This window comes from Podarcis vaucheri, assembly GCF_965113315.1.
Source record: "Podarcis vaucheri genome assembly, chromosome: 7".
Lineage (NCBI taxonomy): Eukaryota > Metazoa > Chordata > Lepidosauria > Squamata > Lacertidae > Podarcis > Podarcis vaucheri.
The window spans coordinates 70,173,154-70,196,871 of NC_138765.1; the positions used below are offsets into that span (position 1 = coordinate 70,173,154).

Here is a 23,718-nt window from a genome sequence, read left to right on the forward strand (position 1 = left end):
TGTGATGGAATGTGAAACCAGGGCACAGCATCTAATTTGGAAATGTGATGCGAACATTTCACACTACATTTGTTATTAGTGCTTGCTTGTGGCAGAGGTGGGGAAGAAGAGCCTTTCGAGCTAAACTAGGCTGGTGAGATCCATGGTCAGATTGCCTGATGTCTGTTTTTAGCTACCAGGGAGTGGGGGGTCTGGACTAGGGGCAGAGGGCAGTGTGAAGCTGTTTGCCCCCTACAGTATTTCCTTCTCTTTTTGCATCTAAAATCTCTTTTCGCATCTAAAGCTGGTAGGAGCTGCAAAGGCACTTGGTTAGAGCCAGGTACAATATATACTGTGAGCAGCATATACGGTAAATTAAAACAAGAACAAAAAATAATTGGATGATTAATGGTGATTAAAGAAAAGTTTCTCTCCTAGGGTTGCAGGAATTTCCTGGACATATACAGAATGCTGCATTCAGCAGCAGTATCCGGGCGGAAATTGGTAGTGCCATTTTTGTAATTTTGCCAAAAGAGCTCAACTTTGGGCAAAACTAAATAAAAGCTCAACATTTTTGGCCAAAAAGAAAAAAGCTGTCTGGATTTTTCGCTGTTTGAAATATGGCAACCCTACTCTCCCTCTCTCATAGCAAATGGAATTCGTGGACACACAGCACATGGTTCAGCTATGGAATCATAGAGCTGTGGAATTGGAAGGGATTACCAAGGGTCCTCTAGTCCAGCCCCCTGCAGTGGAATTCACTTAATAATAATAATAATAATTTTTAGTTATACCCTCCCCTCCCCAGCCAAGGCCGGGCTCAGGGCAGCTAACAAGCAATAATAAAAACAAGTTGAATGCATACAACTTAAAAACAAGATTAAAATACAACATTAAAATATTGAAACATTAAAATATTAAAATGCAGCCTCATCACAGGAGGAGAAAGGAAAAAGAAAAAAGAAAGAAAGTTTTAAACTTAGAATCATAGGATTCCCTTTAGAAAAAAGGAACAGACATTTTTGCAGTTAGGAAAGTGATGGGAAATGCATTGAAAAGTACATGCTGGTTAGGGTAAATGCTGATTGTCATATAATCTCCCATCAAACAAATCAGAATGAATAACCAATATAACTGAACCTCTACGTAAGCTTTGTGCAAGCAGATTGGCAAATCTTTATGCTCATGTTTTAATGTCCCGGAGGCTTCTTTCCTGTGCTGCAGTCCGCAGTGCACAAGGGATTGCGGTGTCACAGTGGTGCTAAGTAGCCAGCAATGATTTCTCTGGAATAATCAGAATCTGGCTGCCTTCCAGTGAACATGAAAAGGGTTTCTACTTCATCAGGAAAGAGGGCCTGTTGCCGGATTCATTACATGAGAGGGCTGAGGCTCATTAGCATGCCTGTAGGTTCAAAGACGGATTAAGGTAATTTAAGAAAGGAACCTAATCACTCAGTGCTGTTCTTTGGATTAAGTTTGGCTTGAGTCGTCCGCCTGGACTGGAACCAGGCATGGGCCAAGGAGATGACAGTACACTTTTGGACCAGATAGCTAATTTGGGATGCTACCCAATACATCTTTATGTAACTATTAATTCACTTTTGGCTTGAAACCGAAATCTCAGCCTGAGGAGCACTCTTCCAATGGCTGGCTAGACTAACTAGCTTGTTTTGTGGAAACTGGCAGGGATGTATTTATTTTTTAAAATTATTTAAAACCGCTTTGTAATTTGTTTAAAAAAAAGAAGCCAAAATGATAGCGTCTGTATCGAGAATAGGGAGTTCCTGGCCATCACACCCACATACGACAACTCCCATCATCCCTGTCTATTCTCCATGCTGCAGGGCACACTCCACCAATGTGCATGGGGGGGGGAGGAAACCCCCATGCAAACTGGGTGTCACCTGCAGAACCTCTGTCTCTATGATGCATTGCAAGGCTAGATGAACCCTTTGGGCCATTCCAACTGTACAATTCTATGATTTTTTGCTGCCTATGGATGGTATGTTTTGCTAGAACAAGCAACACCCTTTCATTAAGACCTATTACATTGAGAAGAAAAAGACACTCAGGTGTTAAATGTATCCAGGAGCAGAAAACTATGTGGGTTGTGAATACAGTATAGCTTCTCTGTAGCGAGTATAGCGACATTTTCACTGCAGTGAGTATCGGGAAAACCTTTCCTGTTCACTTTTGTTGTAACCAGTAATGATTGATGGCTCTAAGGATCCAGTTTGCAGTTGATAGCCTTGCCTGTCTTCCATCTAGCCAGGTAAAAAACTATTCTGCAACATGTTTTCCTTGCGTTTTGCTGGTATTGAATAGCTATTGCTGTAGCACACTGTTCTTTTTCTGATTTTACGTTATGCTTCATTGCTTTTAAAATTTGCAAGCAGCATGAGTCTTATTAATTGAATAAATAATAAGAATCATAATCTTTCACATATATGTGTGTATGTGAAAGAGGTGGACATTTTTAAATGTTTCAGATTTTCCCCAGTACTTTGTTTACATGGAAAAAAATCCATTTCCTAAGTACATTAGCAAACAAGCAAACAAAAAGAGAGGACTAGATACCATTTGCAAATGCAATCTTAGGCAAGCTTGAGAGTTTCAAAGTTTTTGGTTTTGTTTATTAAGCACTAAATTTAGGTAGCTCTCCAGGGCATTGGAAAATCTTCCATTGCAAATGACCCTAAGTTGCATAGGAAATATTTTAGAAACATGCACACCACATACCATCAGATTCTGGTAAACTTGGGTCAGTTGAGTTTTCAGCATCATCACTGGTTGAGAGGGGACTGTCTGTGGTCACTGGATCGTCCAAGGAAGAGCTTTCTGTTGTCACCGGGAACTATGTTCATTAGTTTTAGGGATATATGTGTTTTAAAGAGAGGGAAACAAAGGCAAGCATAATTCATTTCTATGTCTCTCTTCTCAAAACATGCATAATGTTGACCCACCTTGATACAACTCTGCTACAAATGCCAGTAGTTATTTGTTTGTTTTGAAACAGTAACAAAATAATCCTATGGAAGTCTTTGCAGAAGGAAGTTCTGCTGATTTCAATGGGACTTGCTCCCAGGTATGCATGTGTAGGATTACAGCCTAAGAGAGAATAGGACATTTGAGAGCCAGCATGGAGTAATGGCTAGAGTGTTGGACTAGGACCTGGGAGAGCAGGTTTCGAATCCCCACTCATCCAGGAAGCTTACTGGGTGACCTTGGGCCACTCACCATCTCTTAGCCTACCTAGCAGGGCTGTTGTGAGAATGAAATTGGGGGGCATAGCTGTCAACTTTTCCCTTTTATTGCGAGGAATCCTATTCAGAACAAGGGAATTTCCCTTTAAAAAAAAAGGAAAACGTTGACAACTATTGGGGGGAGAACCATGTGCATCACCTTGAAATCCTTGGAAAATAAAAGCAGCATGATTCTGTGATTCTATATAAATGTAATAAATAAATGAAGCAAACTGGGATCAGGGAAAATGAAGCTTAGTAGCCGACTGGGTTGTGAAGAGGAAGCTCTAAACTGACCTAGATCCTGCAGCCGTCGTATGAAACCCTTCTCTGTGTGCCTCCTCCACGAGAGGTCCGGAGGGTGGCAACACAAGAATGGGTCTTTTTGGCGGTGGCTCCCTATTTGTGGAATGCACTCCCCAGGGACGCTTGCTTGGCACCTTCGGGCACCAGGTGAAAACACTCCTCTTTTGCCAAGCCTTTGGCTAATTAAACAACCTATGGCTTTTTAAACTCTCTCTCTGTGTGTGTGTTGGGGAGGGATATTGTTTTTGTTTGCTACCATGTTGTCCATTTTTGTGTTTTTGTATTCTAAAATGCCCCGTGATCCTCAGGCGAAGAGCAGCCTAGAAATTTAATCAATAACAATAACGATAATGTGAGAGGAGTGGCAGTTGGTTTAATAGAATAAAAGAACCATAGAGCTGGAAGGGACCCCGAGGGTCATCTAGTCCAGCCCCCTGCAAAGCAGGAATATGCAGCTGTCCCTTATGGGGATAAAACCTGCAACTGTGGCATTATCAGCATCACGGTTCCAACCAGCTGAGCCACGTTGGTGAGCAGAGTCCTTGAGAAGGCACATCTCCTTGTCCCATCATATTTTAGTGTCACATATTTTAGTGCATTTTGTATGTACTTTGCTGCTGTTTTACCTTCTGAGTAAGCAAATGGCCAAAATGTCTGGCACACTGGATGGGGCTCTCACCTTTGCACAGTCAGTTACATTCCAGCCATGCAAAAGCCGGAGATTTCTGCATACTCACACTTGGTCCTTCATTCAGCAGGCAAACAGGTAGCATTATCACAATTCAAAAGGATACATTTCAGACAGGCTAAATCACTCAAGCAGGGTGTGGGAAGAAGGTGTGGCCTGGGGAATAATTAAGGCCCATTCAGCCTCCATCCCTGAAGTTTTCCTCCCCATCCCCAGCAAAAAAAAATCCTTAGCCAAACCTAGCTTTGTCTGATGAAGTGGATTCTAACGCAAAGTTGTTAGAATCATAGAATTGTAGAGTTGGAAGGGACCTAATGGGGCAATTTGTCCAACCCCACTGTAAAGCAGGAATCACAGGTAGAGAATCCATGAGAAATGGCCATCCAACCTCTGCTTAAAAGCCTCCAATGAAGGAGAGTTTGGCAACTTCCAAGGGAGTCCGTTCCACTGTTGAACAGCTTTTGCCACCAGAAAGTTCTTCCTGATGTTTAGGTGGAGTCTCTCTTCACTTGAAACTGTTGGTTCAGCTCTTACCCTCCGGAGCAGCAGCAGAAAACGAGCTTCCTCCATCTTCCACATGACAGCCCTTCAGCTATTTGAAGATGCATGTCACCTCTCAGTCTTCTATTCTTCAAGCTAAACGCACCCAACAACCTGAACCGTTCCTCATAAGGCTTGGTTCCCAGAGGAACCTCTGCGCACGTTTCAGCTTGTCAATATGAGGCCACTGGACTCCTCACTGAAATGAACCTAGATACTTTTTGGTCTGGTCTTCATGGTCTGCCATAATAAATGAAGGCCTCTAGAGCTGGATGGACAGCCTGAGATCATAATAAATGTTTTTTTTTGGGGGGGCGTTATTCGTTTGTTTTTGTTTTATTACGTATTTTGTGTTCTCATTTTGTATTTTTATGTTGTGAACTGTTCTGTGATCTTTTCATGAAGGGCGCTTTGCAATTTTCATTTATTCATTCATACATACATACAATAACCTTCAGGAATGAAACAGACTTATCCCCCTACAAATGATACTCACCGTTGGAAATTCAGAAACGTCACTGTCTCTGCTGTCAGTAGTTGGTGCTTCATCTTCCAGTGAGACTGTACTTGCTAAATGAAACAGATGAGAAGTGGCTGAGATTTGAGATTACTGGCTACGTATTGCCACTGAGCTATGATCAAGATTCTGTTGGCCAACTTAGTTGGGTTATATCCAACCGGGAGCTGACCCAGTGAAATTCAAGGACCTAAATTACAAACAGAGCAAAATGATCAAACCTTCTGAGACAAGAGGATTGCCTTCTCCACTCTGAGTCATTGTGGTCCACCATGCATACCTCAGGAACATAGCATCCGCATGTAATAAATTAGTGAGGTTTTGTCAACCCATTAAAAAACAAGGTTTAACTTGGGCAGATTTGCTGTTTAATATTAAAACCATCCTCCTCTTAAGTCGTTTCTTCCCTTTAAATAATGCAATGCAATGGGCTGTTGGGATGTGCTTGCTCTGTTGTAAATGGTGAGCGATGAACGGTTGGGTTTCCTGGCTTAAAGAGTGTACCATGCAGCACTATTCATGCATCACTCATCACCCTGTGCATCCCTTCAGGACAGGAAAGGTGTGCAATGGGACACTTCTGTCTGTTAACCTTTGGTTCAAAAATACAAGAGAAAAGTCGAGGAGGAAATGATGCTAAGCTTCTATTATATGTCAACAGATAACTGGCTGCAAATAGAATTCCCAGACTATTAGAAGTTATCCCACTTAAAAGAGGGTGCGATGAGAGAGGAAAGTCATACCTCAGATTTAAGGCCCATGTGGTGTGGAGCTAGGCGTGTAAGTATGCATTGCACTCATCACAGAGCTGCAGTCAAAAATAGCACTCTTCTAAGAACGTAGGAAGAGCCCTGATGGATGAGGTCAATGACTCATCTGGTCCAGCATCCTGTTCTCAGTGGCCAACTAGATGCCCTGATGGGAAGTCTCCAAGCAGGACCTGAGTGCAACTGCACCCTCCCCAGTTGTGGTTCCCCGCAACCCATCTAAGTTCAAAGGGGCCTGTTATCGGCACCAATCAACTGATCGGTACTTGTGTGAAGCCCCTTCCATTGTCCACTTGCAGTGGTGGTTTGGACTCAAATGGAACCTGCAAAGAGCCCTCATAAAAAGGCATCCATCCACATTTTAGTGTGAATTTCTCCTAAAACATACAGATTCTTCACACCATTTCCCCTGCTAATATTCTTGCAAGCGATTCTCCTTACCATTCAGGTAAACCACTTTCAGAAATACTTGCATTTTTTTGCACATTGTAATATATGCACATTTAGCACCAGTGAGTGCATTCTTTTTGTGTGTGACTTGGCTGGAGAACAGCACTGCGAAATTTAGAGAAGTGCAAATTCCGCAGGATTTGATTCACACGTGGTTTTGGAAAGTGAGAAAACCTCTTTCTTCTTTAAGCACAAACTGAATTGACTTTCTTGCCTGTTGCTTCTAGGACACTCAAGAGATCATCTCACCCCTTATATGCTCATCCCACCACTGTGCTCTGCAGGAAAGGAGGTCTGGTTCTTTCAGGGTAGGAATCAGGTCACTGTATGGTGTTGCCTTCCCTCTGGAACGCTCTCCCATTATGTACCAGAAAGGTGCTCCTTTTGGGCACCTGCTAAGGACCTTCCTTTTGCAACAAGCCTTTTGATGATGTTGTTTTTATCACAGTCTTTTCCTGTATTGGACTTGAAATGGTTACCGTATATACCGTATATTTCACATTTTTTCTTGTTTCACTTGTTACCTGTCTTTGGGACAGTTCATGGGAAGTGATTCATAAACAGAAATTTTGTATTTGAATATATGAGCTATAGAAACATTGGGCTCTGTCATATACAGTGGTGCCCCGCAAGACGAATGCCTCGGAAGACGAAAAACTCGCTAGACGAAGGAGTTTTCCGTTTTCTTAGCCACTTCGCAAGACGCATTTCCCTATGGGCTTGCTTCGCAAAACGAAGCTTGCCCCGCAAGCTCCGGGGATAGCGGGGAAGCGCAGCGCGTCTTCCCCGCTTTCCCTGGATCTCTTTTGAAGCAAGGGGCGGCGGGGAGAAGATCGCTTCTCCCCGTTGCCAGCCCCGCAATCTCTGGGGACAGGAGAAGGCGCGCGCGCCTTCCCCTCTCTCCCCGGACCCCTTTTGAACCAAGGGGTGGCAAAGGGGAGAAGCGATTCTCCCCGCTGCCCCTTCCCTTGCTTTAAAACAGCCCCGCAAGCTCCGGGGATAGCGGGGAAGCGCGTGGCGCTTCCCCTCTGTCCCCGGACGGTCTCCATAGGAACACATTGATTGATTTTCAATGCATTCCTATGGGAAACCGTGCTTCGCAAGACGAAAAACTCGCAAGAAGAAAAAACTTGCGGAACGAATTAATTTCGTCTTGCGAGGCACCACTGTACTGAGTCAGACCATTGGCCCATCTACCTCAATATTGCCTACACACTGCCATCATCCCTCTTATATCATCTGGGTTATGACACTGCCCTTGAATCCCTGAGGCAAAGGCTTTGGGACATCTCATATAGTGACCTGCAATCCCAGTCTTATGTAATTTGTAGCCCAGTCGCAGCTGGAATCCAAAATGGGTACAACTTTCAGATATCCTCATACCTTAGGAATTTATCTGTACCTACCTATCGGCATTTATTTACCAAAGCCAGACTAAATGTATTTCCCTCAGAAGTTCTAAATGGCAGACTGAGAGGCATCCCCTATCAGAATAGGCTTTGTTTATGTTCTCAGGACGTCGATTACATGAAGTATGCATTGTGGGCAATATGAGCAAGCAAGGGATCAACTGATCAAACCCTTACTGACAAATTTGCTGGGAAAATCCGAAGCCTCCCATATTAAATATCTTTTGGAAGACAGGTCAAATGATGTTACACTGGCCATGGCAAAGTTTCTTTTGGAGGTTATAAGAACCAAAGATCATTATGTCCTAGATAAAACAAAATGACTGCCTTGGTTTCTTCCATCTGTCTGTCTGGTCGTTTTAACTGTATATAGTGTTGAAATTGTTTTGTGAGTCTTTGGACTGCAATAAAGTTTTGAATATTGCCTACAATAGCTGGCAGCAGCTCTCCAGAGTTCTGGATAAGGGACATTCCTAGGCCTACATAGTGGTGCCGAGGACTGAACCTGAGACCTTCTACATGCATAGCAGAGGCTCTACCACTGAGCTGCCACCCTTCCCCACATATTTTGTTGTTGTTTAGTCGTTTAGTCGTGTCCGACTCTTCGTGACCCCATGAACCAGAGCACACCAGGCACTCCTGTCCTCCACTGCCTCCAGCAGTTTGGTCAAACTCATGCTGGTAGCTTCGAGAACACCATCCAACCATCTCGTCCTCTGTTGTCCTCTTCTCCTTGTGCCCTCCATCTTTCCCAACATCAGGGTCTTTTCCAGGGAGTCTTCTCTTCTCATGAGGTGGCCAAAGTATTGGAGCCTCAGCTTCAGGATCTGTCCTTCCAGTGAGCACTCAGGGCTGATTTCCTTCAGAATGGAGAGGTTTGATCTTCTTGCAGTCCATGGGACTCTCAAGAGTCTCCTCCAGCACCATAATTCAAAAGCATCAATTTTTCAGCGATCAGCCTTCTTTATGGTCCAGCTCTCACTTCCTCCCCACATATTTAAATACCTGTTTAAACATGCATCTAAATGCGCTTTTGAATATGCACTTAAATATTAAAAATACAAATTTCTAAGTGTGTTTTTAAAAATCAAAATATAAGTGCCAAAGCTCAGTGGTTAGAGCATCTGTCTTGCATGCAGAAGGGCTCAGGTTCAATCCTTGGCATCTCCAGGCAGGGGGGAAAGTCTCTCTTTCTGCAACTCTGGAGAATCGCTGCCAGTCAGTGCAGGCAATACTGAGCTAGATGGAACAATGATCTGACTTAATATAAGACAGTTTCCTACACACTATGCAAAATACACAATTTTAAACACATTTTGCTCTCTTTTTGAGCAGAGAAATGGGCTGGAACATTTAGGAAGTGCTAAACCACCAGTTAACTAGCTGCCATTTTGTGTGTGTTTACTCAGAAGTAAACCCTAACGGGACTTGGCAAATACTGTTGCCTTTGTTTCAACCTGGACATTACTTGGGGAGCTATCAGTCTGCTCAGTTCAGGGCAGAATTTAATCAAATTCCACCAGCGTCCCTAGCACAAAAATATAAATTAAGATCCAGACTGCTTGCATCTTTTATACTGGGCTTCTCTTTGCAGTAAAGCAAAAGCACACAAACATGTGTTTCTACATCCAAAGATCTAAAGGGCTTTTATGAGGTTTGAATATTATGTTCTCTCTCTCTCTCTCTCTCTCTCTCTCTCTCTCTCTCTCTTCCATTAAAAAAAGTTTTTTTGGCAAAAGTTTTAAGGAGGGAGAAAAAACATCTAATGATGTACAGTCCAGCTTCTCCCTGCAGTGGTACTTCAACATCAAATATTTAATAAAAGTCTTGCCTTGAGCATTGAGCATCAAATATTTAAAGGTGGGGGAAATCCACTCACTGAACAGGAAATCTAGATACTGAAGCAGGGAAATGCATTAAAACTCTTGTCTCCGTGGCCAACAGCTTTTATTGCTGGTTCCTTGTTTTTTTGACGAGAGGATATGGGAACATAGAAACCTAGGAAGTTGCTACCTACCAGATCAGACCGTTGGTCTACCTAGCCCAGTATTTTCTGTGTGGAATTATCAATGGCCTTTGAAGGTGTCTGGCAGGGGACATTCCTTTTTTAAAATATTTTTTTAAATTAGTTTTACATATAATCACATCTTCTTACTTAACCTTTTTGGCTCAACTGAGCCTAACGACTTCCCTCCCTCCCGCCTAATGGTTTACAAACTTAGGCTTTGCTTCTTTAAATTTCACTTCCTTTCCTATTTTTATTATGTCATTACCTAAAAAGTTCCATTACTCAACCTGAACAGGTAGCAATGTTATCTTACAAATCTTCAGATAACCCTGCTAGTGATGTTAGTTGCTTATAGCTGTCTTTCAAATATAGTATAAATTTATTCCAGTCTTTTTGGAATGCTTGGTCTCGCTGGTTCCAGATTCTTCCCGTCAGTTTTGCCAGTTCTGCAAAGTCCATCAATTTCATTTGCCACTGTTCTTTTGTTAGTATTTCATGTTGTTTCCATTTTTGGGCTAGCAAAATTCTTGCCGCAGTTGTTGCATGCAAGAACAATTTTTTTATCTTGTCTTGGTATCTCTTTACCCACTATACCCAATAAGAAAGCTTCTGGTTTTTTAACAAAAGCATTTTAAACATTTTCTTTAACTCATTATACAGTGGTGCCTCGCAAGACGAAATTAATTCGTTCCGCAAGTTTTTTCTTCTTGCGAGTTTTTCGTCTTGCGAAGCACGGTTTCCCATAGGAATGCATTGAAAATCAATTAATGCGTTCCTATGGAGACCGCCTTCAGACCAGGTCCAGGGACAGTCTGTCCCCAGACCTCTTCTGAAGGCTGGCGGGGGGAGAAGGACTTTTCTCCCCACCGCCAGCCTTCAGAACAGCCTTCTGAAGGCTGGCGGTGGGAAGAAAAGCCCTTCTCCCGCCGCCAGCCTTCAGAAGAGTTCCCGGAGGGCTGCCTAGGCTGCGGATAGCAGCCTGCTGCCCGGTGCGAGGCAGACATCTGCAGCTTGGGGTGCCCTGCAGGACTTCCCCGCAGGGCTCTCCAAGCTGCGGATAGCAGCCTGCTGCCCCGCACGAGGGGCGCTCTTAAGCAGAGCGCCCCTGGCGCGGGGCAGACATTCACAGCTTGGGGAGCCCTGCAGGACTTCCCCGCAGGGCTCTGCAAGCTGCGGATAGGGGTAGCAGGCTGCTATCTGCAGCTTGGAGAGCCCTGCGGGGAAGTCCTGCAGGGCTCCCCAAGCTGCGAATGTCTGCCCCGCGCGAGGGGCGCTCTGCTTAAGAGCGCCCCTTGCGCGGGGCAGCATGCTGCTATCCGCAGCCTAGGCAGCCCTCTGCGCGCCTTCCCCTCTGTTCCCGGACCTGTCCTGAAGGCTTGCGGTGGGAGGAGGGCTTTCCTCCCCACCGCCAACATTCAGAATGCTGTTCTGAATGTTGGCGGTGGGGAGGAAAAACCCTCCTCCCACCAAGTCCCGGGAACAGAGGCGAAGCGCTGCGCGCCTTCTCCTCTGTTCCCGGACCTCCCACCACAAGCCTTCAGGACAGGTCTGGGAACAGAGGAGAAGGTGCGCTGCACTTCCCCGCTGTCCCAGGAGATTTCCCTATGGGCTTTCGTCTTGCGAAGCAAGCCCATAGGGAAATTCGTCTTGCGAAGCCTCTAAAAATCGGAAAACCCTTTCGTCTTGCGGGTTTTTCGTTTAGCGAGGCATTCGTCTTGCGGGGTACCACTGTATATCATTTCCCAGAAAGCTTTTAACTCTTTACATGACCACCACATATGGTAAAAAGCACCCTCCTTTTCCTTACATTTCCAACATTCATTTTTTGTTCTATACATTTTAGCCTATTTCACTAGTGTTGAATACCACCTATACATAATTTTCATTACAATTTCTTTAAGCGAACTGCAAGCAGTGAAATTAACACCTTCATTCCATAACCTCTCCCATTCTTCTAACTGTATATTATAGCCAATATCTTTAGCATAATATATTGTTACTGATTTTAAGGCAGGGGACATTCCTAGCCCTAGCTAGGAGATGCCAGGGATTGATTATTTCTCCACACAGCACATAATTAAACTATAGAACTTCTCTACCACAGGAGGCAGTGATGGCTGCCAACTTGGAAGGCTTTAAAAGGATTATACAATGCCCCGCAGAGGACCTTAAGGTCCATAAATAGCAACACCCTAGAGGTCCTGGGCCCTAAGGAAGTCAGATTAGCCTCAACCAGAGCCAGAGCCTTTTCAACACTGGCTCCGGCCTAGTGGAACGCTCTGTCTCATGAGACCAGGGCCCTGCAGGATCTGATTTCTTTCCACAGGGCCTGTAAGACAGAGTTGTTCCACCTGGCTTTTGGCTTGGAATCAACTTGATCCCCTCCCCCTCCTTCCTTTCTCCTTCTGTGACGGAACTCCTATTTGGGGGTTTCCCTGGCTTTTTTCTGGCCTACCTAGGACCAGTCTGGATAGTTGGCCTTGGTGAAGATTTGACGTTTTCATCCCCAAAAAGTTTTTGAGTTTCTACTGAAATGAGGCTGCATTTTAATGTTGTACTTTAATCTTGTTTTTAAGTTGTATTTTAATCAATTGCTTTTATACTTGGTGTTAGCCGCCCTGAGCCCAGTCTTGGCTGGGGAGGGCGGGGTATAAATAAAATAATAATAATAATAATAATAATAATAATAATAATAATAATAATTATTATTATTATTATTATTATTATTATTATTATTATTTGTCAGGGGTTCAGAAGCAGAGACGCAGAGAAGGGTGGAAACAGAGAGCGAGGGGGAGGAAGCCGAAGGGAGAATGAGTGATGATGACGACCCGAGATCTCCAAGCCTAAGCAGTGAGTCAGAGGACTCCCAAAAGGGAGCCCCAGTGAGCAGAGCAAGGGGGGGATCCGGGGGGACACCCCAGGAGGAAGGGAACAGAGGAGATTCAGAGAGCAGCAGCTGGAAGTCGGGACCCACGCTCAAGACTGAGAGCAGCAGGGAGGAAGGCAGCCAGGCATCGGGTTCCGGAGGCCGTCAGCAGGAGGGAGGGCACGAGTCAGGGGTGGTCACGCCCTCCTCAGAGAGCGAGGCAACGGTCAAGAGGAAAGTAGAGAGTTGGGCGCGCGCGCCAAGTTCAAATGCAGCGGAAGCTGGAGCAGTAAGCAGCCCGGAGAGTGAGCCAGGTCCCAAAGCCCGCCGAAAGGAAGCGGAAGGATCAGGGGGGTCAGCGTCAGAGGAGAGTAGAAGGGAGGAGTCCCAGGGGGGCAGAAGGACCCAGAGACGTAGGGAGAGGCGAAGGAGGTGGAGCAAGGCTAGGGTATTAAGCTGGTGTGCAAGAGGCGGGGACTCAGATGGGTCTTCGCCGACCTAGGGCAGAAGGTGTAGAGCTGCACGCTGCAGTTCGGAAATGAAACCTGTAACTCAATAAAGACTCTTTTAAAGTGGACGCTGTGTGGCGTGGTCCTATGTGAGCTGGGACCTGGTAGCAGCTCTGACAGTAAGACCCATCTCAGAAAAAGCTTCAGAAACCTGAAACCTCGCAGCGGGAGCAGAAGCCGCTAGGGGAGGAAGAGGGGTGTCTGTAAGCAAGCTCACAAAGGTTAGCAAGATGACGGAAGAACAGAGGATCTCCGCGCTGCAAGAGGCAGTGACCCAGTTGTCCTCAGAGGTATTGGCTTCCAAGAAACGGGAGGAGGAGACTACAGCCGCCTACAGAGACCTACACGCCAGGTTTGAAATGCTTGTTAAGCAAGGGCAACCGGGACCCAGACCGGAGGGCGTGGGATTGGCACGGAGAGCAGGAGGGCTTGTGGCTCACTTCGATGGGGCTTTGCAACAGTACCCTAATTTTAGAGCAGACGTAATGTGCGCACTGCAACTGCTGGCAAAAGACTTTAGAGATGAGGAAGAGAAGGTGGGGTTCATATTGTCCCATTTGCATGGGGATGCCAAAGCCTGGCTACGCAATTTGTGGAGGGATAAAGATCCGGCGCTTCAGAATGCAGATGCCTTTATCAAAGCGATGGATGCGTGTTTTTTGTCTACTATTGATGTGGATCTTGCCAGACGGGAGATTCATGGACTAAAACAAGGGAGGGCGAGCGTCCGGCAGTATCACGCCCGATTTTTTGCGCTGGTCAGTGCTTTAGAATGGGATCGGGATTCGCCCCCTGTCAGAGACCTCTTCTGGGAGGGTCTAAGTTCTGCGGTTAAGGATGAAATTGCAAGGGGGGAGAGGCCCCGAAGCACGCAGGAGGTGGTCCAAAGGGCGCTGACTGTGGGGGTGAGGCTGGAAGAACGTCCATGGTGCAGAGATGAAGGACGTGGAGGGCGCGAAGCAGCGAGAAGTTTCTCTTTCGTTCCGAGGGAAGCAGCGCGTGCGCAATCCACACCTCCGCCAGGAGGGGGAGGGGAACCGATGGAGGTTGGAGGTGCAAGGGCTCAGTCAGCAGCCAGAGCCCTAGCACCGGCAGCAGTGAAAGCGAAGCCTCCTAGAGGGAACAGGAAGTGTTACATCTGCGAGGATCCAGGCCATTTGGCGAAGGAGTGTCCCCGGAGGCTCCACAAGCACACTGCAGCCTCAGCAATGGTGACTGCAGCAACGCAGCAAGGAGAACCACAGCAGGGAAACGACGATGTCTGGCTGGAGACGGAGGCACTGGGGCCCAGCCAGACGCATCTGTGAAGCAGTCCCCAGCGATATTGCAACCCACGGATCCCCTCCCACCCAAACCAGTAGTGCAGCTCACAGCGTCTCTCCAACTACCCGACGGCGTCACTATCGAAGTGCCGCTTTCTGTGGATTCTGGAAGCAACGCAGACTTTATAGCGCAGAGCTTTGTGGAGCAGCACGCTATACAGCTATTGCCTGCCACTCTGCCCCTGCAAGTCGTCACAGTGGATGGCAGAGAGTTGCTAGGGGGGCAGGTGGTGAAGCAGACGCCACCGATGGTGATGCGCCTTGGCAACCACAGGGAAGTCATCAGTTTTAATGTCACCCAACTGTCGGACACGCCCATTGTGTTGGGCATGAGTTGGCTGGACAGGCACAGTCCGACACTGGCTTGGTACCAGAGACAACTGATCTTCGGCTCCTCTTATTGCGCAGAACACTGCATCCTGCCCCGTCGGGAGGGAGAGGAGGAGGAATCTCAACTGCAGTTGGGAACGTTGCAAGCGGTCCCCCACAAATACGCGAGCTTTTTGGAGGTCTTCTGCGAGAAGGAGGCGGACAAGCTACCCCCTCACCGGCCATATGACTGCAAGATTGACCTCCTACCGGGGGCGACGCTGCCGAAGGGGCGGCTATACTCCATGTCTGAAGATGAAATGCAGGAACTCAAACAGTTCATCGAGCATAATCTGGAGCGTGGCTTCATCAGAGAGTCCAAGGCAGTGGGGGGCAGTCCCGTTTTCTTCGTGAAAAAGAAAGACACGCCCCAAAAAAGACTCGTTGTGGACTACCACCTTTTGAACCAGATGACCAAACCGTCTGATTACCCCATGCCCAGGATTGACGACCTCCTCGCGACGGTGCGCAAGGGACGCGTGTTCACCAAGTTGGACCTGCGAGGGGCGTACAATCTCATCCGCATGCGGGAGGGCGATGAGTGGAAGACGGCCATGTTCACACCGCTGGGCACCTACGAATACAGAGTTATGCCCTTTGGATTACAAAATGGCTCTCACTGTTTTCAAGCTTTTATGCATCACGTGTTGGAGGGACTTCTCTACAAGACATGCGTCTGCTTCCTGGATGACATCCTGATTTTCTCTGACTCGCAGCAAGCTCACGACCGAGACGTGAGGGAGGTGCTCAGCAGGTTGCAACAACATAGACTGTACGCCAAGCTGGAGAAGTGCCAGTTCGACACGACGGAGGTGGATTTCCTGGGATACAAGTTGTCGGACAAGGGGATAGCCATGGACAGCACCAAGGTTCGTGCGGTATTGGATTGGAAGAGCCCGCGCAACCGGAAGGAGGTCCAGCGGTTTGTCGGCTTCGCCAACTTCTATCGCAAGTTTATCAAGGGGTTCGCGATGCAGACGGCAGCAATTACGGACACGCTCAGCTCCAAAAAAAAGAAATTCATCTGGACGGAGCAGGCGGAACAGTCCTTTCAAGCGCTCAAGCATCTCTTCGCATCGGAGAAGCAACTGCTGCATATCGACCCCAGTAAACCGTTGAGGGTAGAGACAGACGCGTCAGACAGAGCCGTGGGAGCTGTCCTGCTGCAGCGAGACCCGCAGGGGGTGTGGCGGCCGGGAGCGTTCTACTCCAGAAAGCTCAGCAAGTCGGAGCAGAACTACACCATCTGGGACAGGGAGTTGCTGGCCATTCATGCAGCTTTCAAGGCGTGGAGGCACTTCCTAATCGGCGCCAAGCACACGGTGCAGGTCTGCACGGACCACAAGAATCTGGAGCACTGGCGCACGGCTCAGTTCCTGAACCAGAGGCAGATACGTTGGGCGGAGTTCTTTGCTGATTTCAATTTCCGAATAGAGTACGTCCCAGGAGACACCAACATCATGGCGGATGCACTGTCCCGAAAACCGCAATACCTAGAAGAGGTGACGCCAGCGGCGGCCATGCACATCTTCGCACCGACGGCGTGGGCGTGTGCCTCAGCTACAGTAGACCTGGATGCGGTGCGACGTGCATTGCGGGACGACTCATTCGCGCAAGACAAGATGGCGGAACTGCTCAGAGGCACGGCTACCACGGACGAGTTCCAGGTGCGGGACGGCTTGCTCCTACGCAAAGGAGCTGTCTATGTACCAGGAGACGACCTTCGCGCCAAGGTACTGCAACAGTTGCACGACGCACCCACGGCCGGTCACTTTGGCACAGAGAAAACGATGGAATTAGTCGCGAGAGACTTCTGGTGGCCCAGGCTGAGAGGGGAGGTCGCGGACTACGTCGCGAGGTGCGACACCTGCCAGAGGGCCAAGCCGGTACACAGACCACCGGCGGGACTGTTAGAACCGCTGCAAACGCCGTTTGAACCGTGGGAGAGGGTGGCCCTGGACTTTGTGACGGATTTACCCAGCTCGAGAGGCAAGACAGCTGTGCTGGTGGTGGTGGACTTGTTCACCAAGATGGCACATTTCATTCCGTGTGCGAAGGTGGCCACGGCGGAACAAACCGCCAAACTGTTCATAGATCACGTGTTCAAAGTGCATGGCCTGCCACGGTCTATCCTGTCCGACCGCGGACGCCAGTTCATCTCGTCTTTCTGGCAGAAGCTGATGGGTTTTCTAAATGTCAAGGTCAATCTGGCATCAGCAAGACACCCGCAGACCAACGGGCAAGCAGAGAGGGTCAATGCCATCATGCAGCAGTACCTGAGATGCTATGCCAATCAACAGCCTGCGACGTGGGTGGATTACCTGCCGCTAGCCGAGTTCGCTTACAACAACACGAAGCACGTGTCCACAGGAGTGACGCCGTTCTTTGCCAACAATGGGAGGCATCCCAGAACCTTCCCGGGACTGGAGAGAGTGGGGGAAGGAGAACCACAGACGGCGGACGCGTTCGCGTCAGAGCTGCAGGCGGTCCACGATCAACTCAGACGGCAGCTGGAGCTAGCTAAGCACGCCTACAAGGTGCAAGCTGACAAGCACAGGCGGGTTGGCGAAGTGATCCAAGTGGGAGACTGGGTCTGGTTGGCAGCCCACGCAGTGCCGACCAGGTCACTTGCCAAGAAGAAGTTGGGGCACAAGCAGATCGGTCCGTACCAAGTCGAAGCGCAGATCAACCCGGTAGCCTTCCGACTGGCGCTGCCGGAGGGTTCCAGAATGCATCCGGTGTTCCACAGGTCGGTGCTCACTCCCTACAAGGCACCTCACAGGTTCCAGGAGCCAGGGACGGCGCCAAGTCCGCTCCGGGAACGGACGGAGACGCGGGGGGTGAAGCACCAGGACCACATCAACGAGGTCACGGAGATTTTGGACTCCAGATGGGGGGAAGGGGGAGTCGAATACCTCTTAGCCAGAGAGGGCACCCGGGCCAGCGCCAATAGCTGGGTACCAGACTACGCTTTGGAGGAACCCCTGCTCAAGGACGAGTTTCATGCCCTCTTCCCACACAAACCCATGCCAGCGAGCTTCTTCGACGACTGGTTGTTCACACCCACACTTTCTTCCAGCACGTTCCATGGATTCGACTCAGAAGGGGAACCCGCACGGAGCACCCGTTCCCCAGAAGGTTCACCGGCAGGTTCGGCATCAGGCAACTCGTATTGGTGGGACGATCGACCAGAGGAGCAATGGCGCAGGAAGTGGCTGGAGATGCCAGGTCGAGCGACCGACGCAGAGACTGACATGGACGTGTTCGGGGAGGACCTCGGGTTCGAGCACGGCGGTACAGAGATGGAAGAGCAACAAGTCAACGTCGACGACCGCGAGGGGGAAGACTCGGAGGTCTTCAGTTGGCGGCCACCCACGGGGAGCGACCTGTATCCAGCATTCCCTCCCATGATGATGGAGCACCCAGCACCCACACCTGACAGCGGGGAGGGGGGAAGGGGGGGCTTCGAGGGGGGGATGGATGTCAGGGGTTCAGAAGCAGAGACGCAGAGAAGGGTGGAAACAGAGAGCGAGGGGGAGGAAGCCGAAGGGAGAATGAGTGATGATGACGACCCGAGATCTCCAAGCCTAAGCAGTGAGTCAGAGGACTCCCAAAAGGGAGCCCCAGTGAGCAGAGCAAGGGGGGGATCCGGGGGGACACCCCAGGAGGAAGGGAACAGAGGAGATTCAGAGAGCAGCAGCTGGAAGTCGGGACCCACGCTCAAGACTGAGAGCAGCAGGGAGGAAGGCAGCCAGGCATCGGGTTCCGGAGGCCGTCAGCAGGAGGGAGGGCACGAGTCAGGGGTGGTCACGCCCTCCTCAGAGAGCGAGGCAACGGTCAAGAGGAAAGTAGAGAGTTGGGCGCGCGCGCCAAGTTCAAATGCAGCGGAAGCTGGAGCAGTAAGCAGCCCGGAGAGTGAGCCAGGTCCCAAAGCCCGCCGAAAGGAAGCGGAAGGATCAGGGGGGTCAGCGTCAGAGGAGAGTAGAAGGGAGGAGTCCCAGGGGGGCAGAAGGACCCAGAGACGTAGGGAGAGGCGAAGGAGGTGGAGCAAGGCTAGGGTATTAAGCTGGTGTGCAAGAGGCGGGGACTCAGATGGGTCTTCGCCGACCTAGGGCAGAAGGTGTAGAGCTGCACGCTGCAGTTCGGAAATGAAACCTGTAACTCAATAAAGACTCTTTTAAAGTGGACGCTGTGTGGCGTGGTCCTATGTGAGCTGGGACCTGGTAGCAGCTCTGACAGTATTATTATTATTTCATGGAGGAGAAAGCTATCAACAGCTACTAGTCACAATGGCCATGTTCTGCCTCCATCATCTGAGGCAGCAATGCCTCTGAGTACCAGTTGTTGAGAATTGCAAGTAGACAAAGTGCTGCTGTTCTCATGTCTGACTTGCAGGCTTCCCACATCTGGTCAACCACAGTGAGAGTTGGATGGTGGACCATATGGGCCATTGACCTGATCTAAAAAGCCCATGTTCTGTTCTTATGAACCTAGGATCTTTTGCCTGGAAATTGTTGGCCGTACTCAGAGTAGACCCATTGCAATTAATGGGCACTGCTAATTTAGACTACACTGATTTAGATTCTATTTCTGTATGCAACCACGGCTGCGCAGATGTTATTGGCCCAGAGATGGAAAGAAGATAAGGTCTCTACCAGAGGAGAATGGCAGATCAAGTTGATGGATTATGCCAAAATGGCAAAAATGACCGGAAGAATCAGAAATCAGGAAGACCAAAATTTTAATAAGGAATGGGGAAAATTGTAATTTGTCTTAAAAACCATTGTAAACAGTTAAAATCATTAGTAGGATTGGAATAACACTTGTAGTTTAATGGTGAATTTTGGACACAATGGAGAGGTAAAAGATTTGGATTAGCATAAAAGATGCAGGAGGGAATGATTAACAATAAGACCCACAAAGGGGAGGAGGGAAGTTTTGGAATCTAGTTTTTATGTTGTATGTTGGATATGTGATTGCAGAATTGTAATCTGAAAAACAAAATAAATTATTTATTTTTTTAAAAAAGATTCTGCCCTTTTTTAATTTATAGAGGCTGGTACTTCTATACTGTCCAAATAGACTTGAGGTAACATTGGGTTGCATCCAGTTAAATCCTAGTCAGAGCAGAACCACTGAAATGAATGGGCCTAATCAGTCGTATCCATTGATTTAGATGGGTCAACTTGATAAGTAGGATTAGCAGCGGATACAGTGTTCTTCTCTTGAGGGCTTTGTGATGACCTCACTTCCCAAATTTCTCTTGTTTTTCCAGATGCAGGCTTGTGCAGATGTGAATTACTCAATGCACTTCGCAGTGCCAAAAATCTGATATAGCACATTCCAGTTCTGCGTCTCTGATGTTTCTGATGTCTCATAGAGGAAGGGATCATTCTATTTCTGTTGTGTGTCAGACCTCCACTTGCTCAATCATAGATCCATTCCTTCACCACCTTTTTCTTTGAGTTTGAATTTTCTTTGAATTTGAGGATTAAGAAACACATAGCCCCCAAAAGCATGTAAATGGCATTTTCTGCACTCTCTTCACTTCCTAAAATACATATTGTTTTTCAATGTCTTTTCTTGTAGAATAGTACCTCTGGTGTGGGACACATCATGCTTCTTCTGGGGCAGTTTGTCCACCTTTAGTCTCCACCCTGCACTCAGCTCTCACCTGTGGCTCTTAGAAGCTGTCACCATGCGACAGCAGCCACAATCCTGGGAATGGCTTAGATTGGCCGGCTAAGCCAGGTGAGGGTAGCTGATGGGTCTCAAACCCTCAGTGAGTTAGGGACTTCCCCTGCATGCAAAGACAGACTCCAGACCATTAGTGAGTCCAACGGTCAAGAAATCTATTTCTGCACGTGCTGTAGAGGGAAGTTAGGGGACGATGGGGCTCATCAACCTGGGAAGGTAGCCCATCTAGGAGAAGGTCCTAAATCTCTGCTGCCTTGTGGGAACTCTTTGGGAGAAGAAAAAGCTAAGGAGTAAACCCTACACAAATCTGCAGTGGAGTCCCTAAGGCAGTTGGATGGTGCCTTGTACGCCTCCTAGCAATTCCTGCAGCCAAGCTGATGCCAAACATATTGCTCTGTTTTCCTATGGACCACATCAGTGAAACCGAGAGGGGGGGGTCTTGTCATCTGGGCAGCCCAGGGCCTCCATACTTGCCCAGGCTTGCCCAGGTCATTTCAGTGCTTCTGTTTAACTTCACCCACAGAGGTGTATTCCACTGTCTCTCAAAAAAGGCGAATGCCAACAACAACCCCACAAAATGTTCACTTCTATACACTTTAAAACAACAACAACAACAACAACTGGAACTACATCACAATATTTGGAGAGGAGCAATCTGACTGATTGTGGGACACGGGTGGCGCTGTGGGTTAAACCACAGAGCCTAGGACTTGCCGATCAGAATGTCGGCGGTTCGAATCCCCGCAACGGGCTGAGCTCCCGTTGCTCGGTCCCTACTCCTGCCAACCTAGCAGTTCGAAAGCACGTCAAAGTGCAAGTAGATAAATAGGTACCACTCCAGCGGGAAGGTAAACGGCATTTCCGTGCGCTGCTCTGGTTCACCAGAAGCGACTTAGTCATGCTGGCCACATGACCCGGAAGCTGTACGCCGGCTCCCTCGGCCAATAAAGCGAGATGAGCGCCGCAATCCCAGAGTCGGCCACGACTGGACCTAATGGTCAGGGGTCCCTTTACCTTTACCTTTTAATCTGACTGATATCTGTGATCCAATCAACATATAACTGAAGAACATAAGATGAGCCTACTGGATTAGGTCAATGGCTCATCTAGTCCAACATCCTGTTGGTCCGACAGTGAGAGTGCTCTTGTGCTTGAATACTGCTTGCTGGTTTCTCACAAGCGTCCGGTCAGCTACTTTGAGCACAGGATGTTGGACTCTGCCTGATCCAGCAGCCTCTTCTTATACTCTAGAGCAGCCTTTCTCAACCTGTGGGTCCCCAGATGTTGTTGGACTACAACTCCCATCATCCCTGAGCTCTGGCCTTGCTAGCTAGGGGTGATGGGAGGTGTGGTTCAACAACATCTGGGGACCCACAGGTTGAGAAAGGCTGTGCTAGAGACTATGTCTTACTAGGGGTATGACCAGAAAATGGGAGCTACCATCAGTAATTAGGGGCAGTTGGAGTGCATGTTGCTTCACTTTTAAGCAAATGTTTCTGTATCTTGGCTCCCTTCTGATATTTTGGTTCACATCTCTCATCAGCCCCAGTCAGCATGGCCAGCAGTAAAGACTGATGGTCCCAAATAGTTGGAGAGCACCGGGTTGCGGGAGGCTGCCTCAGACCTAAGTATGTGAGATTGTTCCGGGAAGATGAAATTGCAAGCTCCAAGAATGCACCAAGGAATTCCAGTCTCTCTGGAATGCAACTCTGAATTTTGATCTTGGATGTTTTCTTTCAGGTGGGTTGTAGGTTACACCCACAAATACCTCTGAAGAGAAGAATTCATCCATAGCAAGATACATTCCTTTTGATACAGTGTGCAGGAAAAGAAAACCTAGGAAGTGGATCTACACAAAGTCATAGACCTCATCATTGCCTACATGGAATGGCAGCCACTTTCCAGGGTTTCAGGCAGTCGTCTTTACAAGCCCAACCTGGGGGTGCCAGGGATTGAACTTGGTACCTTCTGCATGCAAAGCAGATGCTCTGCCACTGAACTACAGTCAATCCTGACTGTGGGCGCATCTAGTTGTTCACTGCAAGAACAGGATGCTGGACTAGATGGGTCATTGGCCCGGTCTACCAGGCTTTCCTTACATTCTTAGAGCCACAAAGTATTTCTGCAGGTCCGTCATGAGACGGACATCTTTGGCTAGACATGCCAGGACTCATCCTGGAAATAAACAACAATCCTCAGTATTGATCTGCATCCTTCCATGTTGGCTTCCTTGTCTCTGCCTCCTCCTCCTTTCCCCTTGCCAAGAAATGGAAACAGGAGGAATCTGTGAGGCAGCCAGCTGAGAACGCCTTGATTCTGGGCAACACTGATTCAGCCTGCCGATGGAGGCAGCCCAACTCAACGCCAACAGACCCAGCAACATGTTGTCTATCCTCTTTGTGGGTGTTGAGCCTCTTGACACCTGGGCCTGGCACCCTCTGGGGCCTGTGCTATGCCAACATGCAGCTGGCACGAAGCCTACAGGATGATAAGTGAAAAACAACCACCAGTCTATGGCTTGCTTTTGCAAACCAACCCCCCCCCCCAATTACTTTACGTTTGCAAGAATGAGTTTAGTCCACCAACCATTTGAAATGAATAATATGCCTTCCTGTTATGGGTTTCTCATTTGCCTCCTCTGCTGTCTTTACATTGCCTGTGCGCTATGGCCAATGTGCTTTCTCATTCCAAGAGTCACTGGGCTGCATCCAACTAAGGCCTCCACAGAGTAGACCAATTAAAATAATGGATCTCTCCCCTTGTGATTTCCAGCATCTGGTATTCAGAAGCCTACTGCCTCCAACAGTGGAGGAAAGAACACAGCCATCAGCATGAGTAGCCACCAATAGCTTGATCCTCCATGAATGGACTTAAGCTAGACATGTCCATTTATTTCAATGGGTCTGCTCTTGGGTACAGCCTACTGTCCAGAGCAGGGGTGGCTAACATGTGGCCCTTGGGGTGTTGCTGGACTCCAGTGCCTATTGGGATGGTGGCCATTGAAGTCTACCAACAATTGGGGTGTCGCAGGTTCCCCACTCTTGGC

The 23,718-nt window shown here is 48.2% G+C and overlaps 2 protein-coding genes across 4 annotated transcripts in view; one reads left to right on the forward strand and one right to left on the reverse strand.

Moving 5' to 3' along the window:
- Nucleotides 1–23,718, forward strand: part of LRRC38 (leucine rich repeat containing 38) — an 87,613-nt gene that overhangs the window by 8,184 nt on the left and 55,711 nt on the right. For 2 of the 3 annotated variants that reach the window (XR_014221508.1, XR_014221509.1), the window contains exon 2: nucleotides 6,717–6,797. The gene's annotated coding sequence lies outside the window, so the exon portion shown is untranslated. Of the gene's footprint in view, nucleotides 1–6,716; nucleotides 6,798–20,250; nucleotides 21,297–23,718 lie in introns of those variants that run through there. The other variant, XR_014221510.1, reaches the window with a different exon arrangement.
- Nucleotides 1–23,718, reverse strand: part of PDPN (podoplanin) — a 29,513-nt gene that overhangs the window by 2,730 nt on the left and 3,065 nt on the right. Inside the window, exons 2-3 of the mRNA XM_082230710.1 lie at nucleotides 5,252–5,325; nucleotides 2,719–2,833 (exon numbers count right to left, since the gene is read on the reverse strand). Coding sequence (XP_082086836.1) covers nucleotides 2,719–2,833; nucleotides 5,252–5,325 — 189 coding nt within the window. The remainder of the gene's footprint in view (nucleotides 1–2,718; nucleotides 2,834–5,251; nucleotides 5,326–23,718) is intronic.